Source organism: Mobula birostris, chromosome 17 (assembly GCF_030028105.1).
Source record: "Mobula birostris isolate sMobBir1 chromosome 17, sMobBir1.hap1, whole genome shotgun sequence".
In the NCBI taxonomy this organism is placed as follows: Eukaryota; Metazoa; Chordata; class Chondrichthyes; order Myliobatiformes; family Myliobatidae; genus Mobula; species Mobula birostris.
In genome coordinates, this window is record NC_092386.1 from 69,993,368 (window position 1) to 70,008,385 (window position 15,018).

Consider the following 15,018-nt stretch of genomic DNA (forward strand, 5'->3'; position numbering starts at 1 on the left):
TTAGACACAACCTCACTTTTTTTAATATACAGTATTTCTGTTTTTGCAGATTTTTAATAATCTATTCAATATACGTAATCGATTTACTTGTTTATTATGTTTTATTTTATTTATTATTATTATTATTTTTCCCTCTCTGATAGGTTATGTATTACATTGAACTGCTGCTGCTAAGTTAACAAATTTCCTGTCACATGCCAGTGATAATAAACCTGATTCTGATTCTGAACTTTACTTTTATTGTCGCCAAACAATTGATACTAGAGCGTACAATCATCACAGCGATATCTGATTCTGCGCTTCATGCTCCCTGGAGTACAAATCGATAGTAAATAGTAAAAATTTAAATTATAAATCATAGATAGAAAATAGAAAAGGGAAAGTAAGGTAGTGCAAAAAACCGAGAGGCAGGTCCGGATATTTGGAGGGTACGGCCCAGATCTGGGTCAGAATCCATTCAGCAGTCTTACTACAGTCAGAAAAAAGCTGTTCCCAAACCTAGCCGTACGAGTCTTCAAGCTCCTGAGCCTTCTCCCGGAGGGTAGAGGGACAAAAAGCGTGTTGGCTAGGTGGGTCGTGTCCTTGATTATCCTGGCAGCACTGCTCCGACAGGATGCGGTGTAAAGTGAGTCCAAGGACGGAAGATTGGTTTGTGTGATGTGCTAGGCTGTGTTCGCGATCTCCTGCAGCTTCTTCCGGTCTTGGACAGAACAACTTCCATACCAGGTTGTGATGCACCCTAGAAGAATGCTTTCTACAGTGCATCTATAAAAGTTAGTGAGGGTTTTAGGGGACAGACCAAATTTCTTTAGCTTTCTCAGGAAGTAAAGCTGCTGGTGGGCCTTCTTGGCAGTGGACTTTACTTGGTTGGACCAAGTATGAACTTTGTCCATAAGTCAAAAAATTTACAAAATCATACAACACAGTCACGATACCTCCACAGTATTGTAATGAAAGGTGTTGATGAGGGCCAATTAACTTAGACATTTATTTGGTCTCCACCTCATGTTAAAAATCAGGATGTTGCAATCTCAATGGCTGATTCCAATGGGTTTCAAGAAACAATAGCTGTTATTTCAATTGATACTCTATCATTGAACAAATATCAATAGATGCTTTTGCTTGGTAACTTCCAAAGCAACTCTCTTGTGGCCTCACACAGTGAAACCAGCAGGTTGTGTTCCTAAGAGACAATAATGTCTGATTACTGTACAGATGTTACATGTAAAGTTTTTTTTCAACACTGGTTCTCATTTGAATCTAATAATATTTATGGGAGTTCATTCCTATATGTGGGAAGGCATATAAGTCAAATATTCATACTCAACCATGGACTGTGTTCACCAGGCTTAACTGACAGAGGGAAATTATCTGATCATTTCATCTTGTAGTGTTTCACTACACTTCTCAAATTAAATTTCCGAGCTTTACTGACAAGGCCAGCATTTATTGTGCACCTCATGTTGCTCCTGAGAAGGCGTTGCTGGGTCACCTCCTTTAACCACCACAAGATTTATCAACGTGCAGCTTGAACAGGAATGCAAGATTTGATGAACAGGTTTATATTCAGAAAAGCAGTGGTACACACCTAATGCTACTGTGCTGAAACCATCAAAACTTCAACTAATTTGATGTTGAGAAGTCATTCTGTGGATGAACAGAATGCAAAATTCTTTATAATCCCTTTTCTCATAAAACTTCCAATTTTTATTATGCAGGTCAGACAGTTCCAACTTGGATGTACAACAATCAAGTTCACGTTCATGTTCGTTCACCTTTATTGTCATTCAACCATATGCATGTATACCGCCAAACAAAAGGTTCCTTCGAACCAAGGTGCACAAGACATATAACTAACACACACAACACATAAAGTAATCTCATCTGAAATTAGTTATCACTTCTCAGGCTTCTTATCTGAAGACATCCTTTCTTCACAATCTGACTTTGTGCTCATCAGAATGTGAAACAACAGTGTAACATTAAATTCAAATGTGTCTGTGATACGCTTAATGAAGATTCATCAATCAGTGCCACCTTATGTCATGTAAAATGACTTATTGATTGAATTATTTCCTGTCACATGATCTGTGCTGAAGCCATACAACACATAAGCACTAAGCAAAGCCTGTGTGCATGACAGATGCTGGCTGACGGGCAAAGCTCCTGCGCAAGCTACACAAAGGAAATACTGCCTGTGAAACAGAGGTGCAGAAACTCAATTGAAGCAGTGGTAATTACATTCAAACATAAAATCCAAGATGATCTAAATACATTTTCAATTCAAAGTATATTATATTTTAATGGCATTCACTGGCAAATAAAATGAGGATATAATTTTGTATCATGAGAGTGGTGCCACATGAGCGTAAAACGATAAAGCAGGAGCATGTGGAAATCTCCCCATAGCATAAATACATCCTACTCATTCTGAACTTCCAGCTCACCCCCAAAGTCCTGAGTGCAGAACAGGATTCTTTATCAACACCATTTGGTATAAGCAAAATGAAGTTAGCTGAAATGGCGAAGAACACTGAGATCCATCCAAGGCGGGGCTGGGACACATCAACAGTGATGTAACCTGGGGTCATTGGGTGTTCCAGGTCTTTCAACATCAGACACTCTCACACAGGTGACCCAGCCAGGGTTGATCAGGCCCTGGCTTGTATCACAGCAGCACTGGTCCATGAGTCAAACCCTTTGATCCACAGTCAGAGTGTAGATGAAAATATAGTCAAAGAGAGAAACTGGAAGGGAGGGGTGTGCAAATAGAGAAGAGTGGGGAAGGGGAACAAAGGAGGAGAGTAGGAATACTGGGGTGAACAAAGAAAGATTATTGGCTAAACTTTTGGAGGGGATCTAGACTTTAGATAGGCAAGGTCTGTTTAAGGATAGTCAGAAATTAATAGGGCTTTGTGTGTAGAAAACTGACAAATTACAGGGGAGGCGGAGCGAAGCTAAATGGCGACTTCTTTGCTTGCATCTTCGGAAACAGCCCTATTTCCATCTTTAATATCTTTATTTTTCCCTTTCAGGGTTCTTTTGAAGACCCTGACCTGGAGTTACACACTGACTTCGGTTCTTTGTGGGAATGGGACCCATTCTTGGGGATTCAGGACTAGCTGTTGATCGGCATGCCAAGGGTTTGGCCGGAGAGTCCGACTCGTATTTGGAAGCCTAAGATCTCAGGGCTCTGGAGTTAGGCGGATCGAGGGTTGGTGTCACGGCAGGAGACCCATGTGTCGTCGGGATATCTGCTGTGGGCCTGAAGACCCAGGATCTTTGCGATCTTCAGGCACAGAGCTCGAAAAAAGTGACATAACGGACTTTTAACATTATAAACCAGCGAGTTGTTCGTTGGGTCTCCCCACCCACTGTGAAAACGGAACCACCTCTTTCTCCCTTATTAGGGAGAGAGAGAACCTGCGGTATGTCGAATACCGGGTGCAATACTAAGTCTTTGGGGTAACTGCAAGTCTGTGTCTTTGCTGTTGCTTTGCTCACGCTTGAGTGCTTGGTGACGGTGCCGAATCTTGCTTCTTTTTTTTACCAGTGGGGGGAGGGGGGATTGTTGCTCACTGCCGCTTACGCCGGGGTGAGAGAGGAGCTGCAGGACACTTTGGGGTTCTTACATTTATCTGTCGTTCATTCTTTGGGGCACTTCTCTGTTTTTGTGGATGTTTGCAAAGAAAAAGCATTTCAGGATATATATTGTATACATTTCTCTGCCACTAAATTGGACCTTTGAACCTTCTGAGTATTTTGAAGAGGTAACTAAGAGGATAGATTAGTGTAGGGCAGTGCATGTTCTCTATACATACTTTAACAAGGCCTCTGACAAGGTCCTGCATGGCAGGCTAGCCTGGGAGGTCAGAGGACATGGGATCCAGGGAAAGATACTAAATTAGGTTCATAATTGGCACGATCGTAGGAAGCAGAGAGTAGAGGTTGAAGGCTATTTCTCAGACTGCAGTCCTGTGGTGACTGGTGTGCACAGAGATTAGTGTGGGGACATTCGTTTCTATGTTATTTATATAAAAGATTTAGATGTGAATTTACAAGGCACGGTTAATAATTTTGCAGGTTAACAATAAAATAGGTGTTTTTTTAAAAAGTGAAAAAGGTTATCAAAAATTACAGAGGGATCTTAGTAGGTGAAAGACAAGTAGCCTGAAAAGATTGGCAAACTCTGTTCAATTCGAGTAGTATAAGGTGCTGTATTTTGGCAAGTCAAAGCAGGGTAAGATTCATAAAGTGAGTGGTCGAACCCAGGGGAGATTCATGGAACAGAGAAACCTTGAAACCCAGCACACAGTTTGCTGAAAATGGCATCACAGATAGACAGGGTGGTGATGAAGGCAATTAGCATGCTGACCTTCACAAATTAAAGCAGTGAATATTGAGGTTTGGATGTTATCCTGCAATTATACAAGACTTTAGTGAGATCTAAAGTGAGACTTTGGTCGGCTGGTGGCGCAGTGAGATCAGCATCGGGCTCGAGAACGGAGGTTCTCGAGTTCGATCCAGTGACAGACCGCTCCCGTGCACGCTCTCCATCCGCGCCGGGTTGATGTTGAGCGCGCAACTCGGCCTCGTAAAATAATACTGCGAAATGCCTGTGCGAGGAGTGGTGCCCCACACAGCCTTTCGAAGTGCGTCTTGTAAGGCATGAAAATGCCTGACGCTGGCCTCTCAGGTCTGAGTCGACATCATCATCATCATTAGTGAGACTATTTGGAGTATTGCAGATGGTTTTGGTCACCCTGTTATGAGAAAGATATCACTAAACTGGTAAGAGTGCAGAAGATTTACAATGATGCTGCCAGCACTCTAGGGTCCAAATTATAGGGAGAGGTTGGGCAGGCTAGGACATTCCTTGGAATGTAGGAGAATGAGGGATGACCATACAGAGGTGAATCGTCATCAGGTTCATAGATTGGCTGAAGACACATAGTGTTTTTCCCAGGGAAAACAAACTAAAAACTACAGGACAAAGACTTGAGAGGTAAATGACTGGAATATTTAGAAGGAATTTGAGGGGCAACTTCTTCACATAGAGGGATGTGAGTATATGGAATGAGCTGCCAGAGAAAGTAGGCAGGTACAATAACAAAATAAATATAAAACACATTTTGGTAAATACATGGATAGGAGGCATTTAGAGGGATATAGGCAAAATACAGGCAAAGATTCAGGTTCTGTAAACAAAACTGAAACAGAAAGCTGAAGGACCCTGTAGCAACAGAATAAGAATCAGTAGTTGGACCAACTGCCTCACAGCTCTGTTGACCCACGTTCAATCCTGACCTCTGCTGCTATCTGTAACAAATTTTCACGTACTTCCTGTACCTGCCTGGATCTCTGTTGAGTGCTTTGATTTGTTTCTGCACTTCCCAGAGACATGCTAATTTGTTAACTAGCTACACTAGATTGCTCTTGGTGTAAATAAAGGGAATCAAGGAGGAATGGATAAGCATTAGTGAGAAAGTAAGTTACACGGCTTTACGAACCGGGGTATGGAATGGATTGCTTCGGGAGCTGTAATGTATTCAATGGGCCAAATTACCTCCTGTGCTGTAATGTGAATATAAGTCTGAAGATAGCAAATTCAACATCCATCAATGGAACAAGTGAGGGCTGCAGACTTCCAGTCCTGCCTCCCAACACTGGCATCATCATCATCATTATGTGCTCTGGATGGCCTTCAGTATCACTCTACAAGTTAGCTACAGAGACCATTTGGCTGATCAGATTGTAACCTCAACACTGCATTTCTGTCATCTTTTAATTATCCAGCTGTGGAATTTGAAGTAAGGCAAGGTTAAAGACAACATCCAGGCAAGGATGACTGCAGGGGTATGTAGTCAAAGCCAGACAGGGAGACCTTAGAAGTGTGACTGCTGGAGCCAAACTTGCTTACTGCAGACAGATAAGTGAGAATGACTATGGCAGTGTGTCATCAATCTAGAAGGACACAGCTTCCTTTCATACCGTGGAATGCCAGAGACAGATGAGATAGGAATAACAGAAGGATGTGAAATACATTCAACAACTAAGGGTCATTCGCTTTACTATATTCAAAATATTATCAGTTGTCAGATTGAAGTTTCTCTATTGTGAATGACAAGTAATTTTACAAGTAAGGAATTCAAATATATCAAATTTATCAAATGACAAATATCCATAACTAATAAGCCAATCCTGTATAAAAATATAAATTTTCTCTTCAGACTGGAGAACAGTTTGCTAACAGGGCCCATGCTCTTCCTCTTCTGCGCAAATAAAATAAAAATATGTTTGAGTCATAAGAGTGTGTGTGTTCTGGGCCCAGATATTTTACTGTCGGAGACCACAGGTACCCTGCCACAGGCAGCAGATCCCAACAGCACTACGGCAGATGGGAGCCTGAGGGATGCAAAGGGGGATGAATGAAATGTTGATTTAAATGTACCTTGAGCTTATCTAGTAGGAGCCCTAGGAAAATGTTTCCCTCGCACTGTAGATTGGCAGAAAAAAAGTGTCAGACAGGAGAAAATGATATTAATAAATATGTAGAATACGCACGTAAATGTTTTCGAAATTATTCCAGTTTAACTGTAGAAGCACGGACTCCCATCTTAATAAATGTTATTGTAAATAAGTTGCAACCTAAGATTAAAGGAAACATAAACTGTTACTTGTGTGAGATGAGAAAATTGTGTGTTTTAACAATATTTCCAAAAATAATTACCAGATCAAACGATTAAATGATTAAAGCTGTTTAGGAGAATGAGGACCATATTTCTGTGATATTTCCGAAGCTGCTCCACTATATCTTCTGGGCAATATTGTACATTGTTTTAAATGTATTGAGACAGCTGCCCAACATAATATGAATGTTATTTTACCTCATAGCTTTGTTTTATATTTAACCAAATTGACAGTGACCACATTTTTTCTAATCAATACCAGATTAACTTCTGCTTCAAATTTCACTGTAAAATTTGGTTTTACCATTACCTGCGTTATACACGTGACTGGTAATCTTTGTTGTGACCAGTGTAATATGACTCTGAATATATGGGGTTTACTGTTCTTTGAACCAACAAACATGGAAAAGGGATGGTGGACATGGTAGCAGTAAACATGGGGATGTCCACAAGGGATATGTTTTTGTTTATGGACAGCCTAGCCACAGGGTTTGAAGATGCACTTGGGTAAAGGCAAACAGGTTGCACCTCCACCGCCCCCAGATCCATAGACTACACATTTAAATAATCTGTTCCTGAACTGCACTTAACTTGCAAGATTTTAATTCTGCCCGTTGTAAAATGCTACTTGATATAAATCCAAGTGTATTTTTTTTTCTTTGATCGCTTTTCCTCCTGGTCTGATACTGTGAAAACAGAAATGAGTGGAGATATGTGTGTGCAGGTCATATATCAGCCAAAGCTGCACAATTACCTTCCCTCCTGTACTGCTCAGGGAGCTGAACCTTTCTGCCACAACAAAGTCAGCATCCTCACAGCTACTGCCGTAAACGTTTACTCTGAATCTCCTTACGTCTCAGGAGTAGCACATGACAATGAACAATTATGAAAATCAAGTGTGTTTCTCACCTCATTGGAACTCCGATAAAAAACGGTGAAGTAACTATGACTACTTTCCTTCTTTTCAATTACTTAGTACAATCGTTGTTATAAACTATGCAGCTCAAACTAACGGGAAGGATGAAATAACTCGAGGGAACAAATGAGCTGACTTCTTTGCCAAGGCAACATGCAGCAGATCTTTATGGTCGTGTGGTAATCTAGTGTGATCAGGCTGACAATACTTTACAAAATCTTTTGATGAACTGTACGATTACAGAGTGATGCGTCAGAGACTGAGAGACTTTCTGGACTAAAACACACTGTATGCAAGACTATAAAGGATGATGGGTATAATTGATAATGAGAGATTCTCGACCACAGCAAGAAATTTAGCAGCAACTGTATGATTTGCCAGAAACATAATCCTGAAAGACACTGCTAGTATTTGCCACTGCTGGGACCTCCCCTTGGAGGTTATTCATACATCTTCAAATAGGCTTTATGCATTTGTTATCTCCATGCGCAGAAGCTTATTATACTGTAGCTGTTGATAAATTTTATTATGAGAATTTATTTGGGATCCTTGAGAAAAATCTCAACTCTCCCTCTAATTTTTTTTGACAGATGTACAGACTAACCATTCCTCTGAGCAGGTAATTTTTACGTGGCCTGAAAACTCACTTTAAATATTTTATTTTGGTAATATGCACATCAAACAAACACATACCACAATCTATAACACAAGTAAACGATGTCAGGCAGTCAAGACAACTGACAACATAATGGCAAAAATAAAATGTTTTGACTAGATGGCATCGACACTCAGCGGGCCAATGGTTTACTAACAATGAACTTTTAACTGTGTTATAACTTGACATATTCACAAAGTAAATATGTTGAAGCTCTAAAATGTTTCAAAGTAAAGGTTGTGGTACATTTATTATTTCAAAATTTTATGAATTATATTCATTAACACAATTCTACAAGGTATTTCACAATTGTATTAACCTAGATTTAAAAATTATATCAGCATAACTTCAAATAATATAAAAGAAAATTTGAGCTGTATGGCAACAAAGTCTATATGCACAGAAGCATTTCAGTTACTGTGCAGCTTAGAGGGAACAGTGATCTCAAGTGATAATGGTCCTCACTTTAGAGATAAAGTTATTTGAGAATTTTAAAAGCCTTATAGTGTAAGCACCATTTCATCTGCCCTTACCACCGTCCATCTTACAGGCCAGTTGAAAGCAATGCGCTGCTCCCCAAACTGCACAACAAGCCCACCTCCACAAGAGATCATTTTGGGATGTCCCATGTGCTTGCCACTCATCCCTCCCTTTTTAATTAAACAGACAGGTATCCATTCTATGAGTGAAAGAATGTTGCATTATTGCATAGCACTAACATAAACTCTTAAAGGTTTCCACCAACAGGTACATAAAGCCCCGAAGACCAGCAGATCGTGCTGGCTGCATAGTGCTGCTCCTACCAGCTGGGAGACCGGATACTGGTGAGAGCCTACCGACAAAAGAACAGCCTGGACACCTGCTGGGAAGGGCCATTCTAAGTGTTTGCTGACCACAAACACCACTTTAAAGGTCCAAGGAAAGCCAATGTGGATACACGCCTCACACATTAAGCCAGTGGTGCCACTGGACCAGGGAACAGGGGGCCAGAAGAACGTTGAGGATAAGAACTGATGGACTGAACTCTTGATCTTTGCTTTTTGCCACCTTCAGTAATCACTATGCATTAAAAGTTTCGCATCTTCTGGACAGCTGTTTTCAGCCTAAATGCAGAACGCAAATACTTCTAACACTTTTCTTTGCCTTAGTCATGAATATGAGTTGCGTACTAACCAGTCAGGTTAGAACATTCAGAAGGTGGCTTGCCAATATGTTTAAACCCTTGGATCGTTAGTGAGTTCGATTCCATGTTTTACTTTGATAACAAAATTAGAGAGCATGGGATTGCACTGCCCAAAGGAATGACTCTTGTCATTGCAACTGTCTTGAGGGATAGTATCCACCTAGCTACGATTGAATGCATAAGCCTCCTGCTCTGAAGCTGCTTCATGGGGATTACTGTAACCATAAAGGGACAGGACTAGACTCAGGTAACAGAACTATGCAACCAACAAAGCTATGAGTGACATAGCTTTTCCCTACTACTGGCTGTCAGCGGTACACCTTCTAAAATGGGATCTCTGGCCTAAACCAAAGCCATGAAGGGGCTGTTACTGGCCTAACATAGATGTACTATCCACCCTCTCTCTCTCTATATTCCACAGTGTGGGGCTGCCATCAAAAGTCTATGGTGACTAAGTGTTTCTGGATTGCAGTGTTTCTGCTCTGGGAACCTACCAGATTGGCTCAGGAAAGATTTAACATGCCCTAGCACTGCTGGAGAAACTAGCTACTTGGCTCAAGCCAGACTATCAATGACATTACTGCTGAAATGCAGGCAATGCACATTTGGCCTTTCAGAATTGACTAGCACAAGACTTTCTGTTGTCTAAGAGAGGTGGTACTTGTGCCATTATTAGCCAGGAGTGTTGCATGCTCATCCCTGATATCAACAGCCATTATGAAACTGGCACAGTGTTTCAGAGACTCTGCACTATCGAAATTCATTAAGATTTATGTTGTCACCTACAGGACAAAGAGGAGGGTGTGTGGAAGTTGCAGTCGGGCAGGGAATAAAGGCAACATCCAGGCGAGGATGACTGTGGGGGTGTGCAGTCAAACCCAGTCAAGGGACACCTTTGAAGTGATACTGCTAGAACCAATCTTGCTTACTGCAGACAGATAGGTGAGAATGGCTATGGCAGTGTGTAAACAAACTAGAACATAGCTTCCCTTTACGCAGAAGGTGCCAGAAACAGGAATAGTGGAAGGATGTGAAACACACCCAACAACGGAGGGATAATTGTTTTACTAACTTCAGTTGTCAGCTTGAAGTTTCAATGGACTTTTAGCACCCCAATTGTGAATCGCAATTGATCTTGCAAGTAATAAATTCAAACACATACAATTTACCAAATGTATAGGGCCCTGGTGAGACCACGCCTGGAGTATTGTGTACAGTTTTGGTCTCCAAATTTGAGGAAGGACATTCTTGCTACTGAGGGAGTGCAGCGGAGGTTCACGAGGTTAATTCCCGGGATAGCGGGACAGTCATATGTTGAAAGATTGGAGCGACTGGGCTTGTATACGCTGGAATTTAGAAGGATGAGAGGGGATCTGATTGAAACATATAAGATTATTAAGGGATTGGACACGCTAGAGGCAGGAAACATGTTCATGATGTTGGAGGAGTCCAGAACCAGAGGCCACAATTTGAGAATAAGGGGTAGGCCATTTAGAATGGAGTTGAGGAAAAACTTTTTCACCCAGAGAGTTGCGGATCTGTGGAATGCTCTGCCTCAGAAGGTAGTGGAGGCTAATTCTCTGGATGCTTTCAAGAAAGAGTTAGATAGAGCTCTTACTGATAGTGGAGTCAAGGGATATGGGGAGAAGGCAGGAACGGGTTACTGATTGTGAATGATCAGCCATGATCACAGTGAATGGCGGTGCTGGTTCGAAGGGCCGAATGACCTACTCCTGCATCTATTGTCTATTGTCTATCAATATTCATAACTGATTAGCCATTTCTGTATAAAAGTGATCCCACCACCAAGCACATCTTTCCCTCCCCCCCACTTTCCACTTTCTGCAGGAATCGCTCCCTACGTGTCTCCATTGTCCATTCATCCGTCCACACTGATCTCCCTCCTGGTACGTACTGCAAGTGGAACAAGTGCCACACCTGCCCCTACACCTCCTCTGTCACTACCGTTCAACGCCCTGAAGAGTCCCTCCAGGTGAGGTGATAATTCACCTGTGAGTCTATTGGGGTCATCTAATGTATCTGGTGCTCTCAGTGTGGCCTTCTGTATATTGGTGAGACCTGACATAGATTGGGAGACCGTTTCGCTTTGCACCTACACTCTGTCCACCAGAAAAAGGAGGCTCCCTCAGTAACCACCCACTTTAATTCTATTTCCCATTCCTATTCCGACATGTTAGTCCATGGCCTCCTCTACTGCCACGATGAGCCCATACTCAGGTTGCAGGAGCAACACCTTATATTCCATCTGGTAGTCTCCAATCTAATGGGATGAAGATCGATTTCTCGATTTCTCCCCCCCCCTTCCCCAACCCTTTTTCCCTTCTCACCTTATCTCTTTACCTGCCCATTACCTCCCTCTGGTGCTCCTCCACCTTCCCTGTCTTCCATGGTCTTCTACCCTCTCCTATCAGATTCCCCCTTCTCCAGCCCTTTATCTTTTTCACCAATCAGATTCCCAGCTTTCACCCTTCCCTTTCCTGGTTTTACCTATCACCTACCACCTTGTAATTCTTCCTCCCTTCCACCCAGCTTCTTCCTCTCACCCCTCATCTTTTATTCCAGTCCTGAGGAGTCTCGGCCTGAAAAGTCAACAGTTTCACTCTTTTCCACAGATGCTGCCTGACCTGCTGAGTTCCTCCAGCATTTTGTGTGTGTTGCTTGGATTTCCAGCATTTGCAGATTTTCTCGTCTCTGCATAAAAGCAGCAGTTTTCTGTTCAGACTGGAGAACCGTGCTGCCGGCAGGGGCCCATGCTGTTCTCCTTGTGCACAAGTAAAGTAAAAATATCTAAGTGTGGATGTGCTCTCGGTCCAGTTATTTAAATTTATTTTATAATTGGCGACAACACAGTTACTTCCATGTTAAAAATAATCAGACTCTTGAATCCACCACCCTTTGACTAACAGATTAATAGCTTCCTCAGTCAGATTTCTCCCTTTTCAATGAAGCTCCCACAATAATCAGCTGCACTCAGTTTTTTTGGTTACTGCAGAGGACATAGTAAAGCTTCCAATACTGAATATTGATAAATATGATGGCAACACGGTGCACTGGCTGAACTCAAGACTGTTAACCTGTAACTCGAATGCACTACTGCCTGGGTCAAGCTGCACATGCAGGTATAGTGATGCCTATGTCCTTGGATATCAAGGCAAGCTACTCAGAAACTAGTCCAAGTGTAAACACAGTTGGGACTGATTTAACAGAACTTTGAGGTTACATTTCCAGGACAGAGGGATTATTTCGTGTACCGCAGGAAACCACCATTTCCTCCAGATAGCCGGTCTGTAGGGAGAATGTCTCCCTGCTACCCCTGTACTTAAACAATGAGTATATCCAAAGTAGCAGCAATTTAGTCCAGGGAAGCCAGCCAAAAGCTTGCTTCCAGTTTTACAAAAGAATTGATTGATCTCAATCAATTAGGCACAACTCCAAGCTTTTCTGTATGTGTGGGGTGGTGTGTGTGGGTGTGTGTGTGTGTGTGTGTGTGTGTGTGTGTGTGTGTGTGTGTCTGTGTCTGTGTGTGGGGGGCTCTGTGTGTGTGTGTGTGTGTCTGTGTGTGTGTGTGGCTGTGTGTCTATCTGTGTGAGTGTGTGTGGGGGGACTGTGTGTGTGAGTTTGTGTGTGTGTGTGTGTGTGTGTGTAGTATGTATGGTCATGACATGTGAGTGGTGGAGGTGGGAATGTGCGTGTGTAATGTGTATCTAATGTGTGGTAGGTGGATGTGTACAGAGGTGCTGTGTGTGTCTGTGTGTTTACCTCTGGTGAAGAGCCGGGCTTTTTCTTCAGCTCCTCACATTTCCGCAGTTTGCAGATCTGGTGGCCGGTCTTGCGGTTGCGGCAGCTGCTGCACTCTCCACAATTGATCAGCCTCCTGCAGGGCGCGCAAAGTCCGCACCTCTTCCTCTTCTTCTTGGCCGGGTGCCCGCCACCGGCCACCGCCACCCGGTGTACCGGCCATTCGGGCAGACTGGCGAGCGGCAGCGCGCCGTCCGACACGGCCGCCAGTCCGGTGGGAGAGTGTAGGGCAGTCATGATAATGAAACCTGGGGGCATGGAGATGGCTCCCAAAGCTGGGAAAGCGGCGAACGCCCCAGCACGCTCCTGGAGAGCTAGGAGCTCGGCGTCGGATGCATTGCACTCGGTTTCGCTGGTGTAATCCCCTGCTGAAGTTTTGCTCTGCTCGGGAGACAAGGCAGGCGCCAGATCGCTGTGCACAATTTGCAAAGTCCCAGGCAGCCTGTCAATCATCCCCGGCCTCTGAGAGTCACTTCTATGCACAAGAGTCTTATTAGAATTTATTGCAAGCGGCTTCCTTCCCCAGAGCACTGTATTGTCATTATTCCAAAGTGAGTCGCCTAATCTGGCATGAGCAAACACCGGGGCCACCACGCACGGTTCCCCGGCTGCCTGCTTGGGCGATCCGTTAGTTTTGCTGCAATCTGCCGAAAGCTTGTAACTTTGGTCTTCGATGTCGGAGTGCACCGCTACCATACTCACTTCATCCTTCACCTTCTCGGTGTTGAGCGGCTTTTGGTCGCAACTGTTCACAGTGGGAACAATGCCTCTTGCACCAGACATCGCTCTGTACAAAGCAGCAGCGAGACAGACAGACCTCCCGGGGAACTTGCCTCACTGCCGAGCGCTTGTGGCGCCCAGTGCCGTCGCTGGGTCAGACTTCCAGCTTATTACATCTTTTCCAACTGATGCAAGCTACAATAAAACGAAGCGCACAGAAGATAACGTTAAAAACCTCGATGCGATAACTAACAAAGTACAGGGCAGAATCTCCAGCACGCGTTGTGTCTGCTGGATTCAGGAGAGGGCATTGCCAACTAGCAATTCCAAAACCCCTTTTCTGAGTTAATTAGTTTTTTCTGATGCACCGCTCCGAATGTTTCAGTGAGTAGATTTCTGGATTCTGGTTTACCACAGACAGTGCAATTGGTGAGTTCGACGGTGCCCTCGGCTGCCCTAGCCTCGCCCGGGAGACCCGGCGGTCTGCATGCGAGCCCTGAGGCGTTTAGTGACACCGAGTCTCTAGGGAGGGCAAACAGCATCTTCCACCAGTGGCACAATATTGTAAACCCCACAAATGCGGCGCTCACATCTGGTACTGCAGAAACTGATGGTATCTGGCTCCGCGACAAACGGATTATGTGGAGGCACAGATTGTTCGGATACGGCTCCCGAGCAGGCGCGTCCTCGCTGGCGGCTTTATCTCGGGGAGGCACGCGAAACTTTCAATTCTGCTATTTGCTTTGCTGGTTCTGTTTTAGCATTTAACAAATCTCCGCGGTTCAGGATCACTTAAGGAGTGAATGTAGCTTTTTTATTAAAAATAATGGCACTGACTTTTAGGTTCAGTGTCGTCACTCCACAAAATAAACACACACACGCACACGCTCGGAAATAGAGCTTTCATTATCTGATAAGAGTCACTTAGCGATAATGGAGTCTCTCAATGCATTCTAGTTAAATTCACCGAGAATACGCCTCTATGATGGCTTTCACTTGAACCACTGGTGCTTCGGAAGCGAGAACACACCTCCAC

At 43.4% G+C, this 15,018-nt stretch overlaps 1 protein-coding gene across 4 annotated transcripts in view; it reads right to left on the reverse strand.

Annotated features, from left to right (window-relative positions):
• cxxc4 (CXXC finger 4) overlaps window positions 1–14,800 on the reverse strand; it is a 224,352-nt gene extending 209,552 nt beyond the window's left edge. For 3 of the 4 annotated variants that reach the window (XM_072281140.1, XM_072281138.1, XM_072281137.1), the window contains exon 1: window positions 13,224–14,800. In XM_072281140.1, coding sequence (XP_072137241.1) covers window positions 13,224–14,045 — 822 coding nt within the window. In that variant the 5' untranslated portion in view covers window positions 14,046–14,800. Of the gene's footprint in view, window positions 1–6,564; window positions 6,649–13,223 lie in introns of all 4 variants that reach the window. The other variant, XR_011889460.1, reaches the window with a different exon arrangement.
• Between the last annotated feature and the right edge of the window lie 218 nt (window positions 14,801–15,018).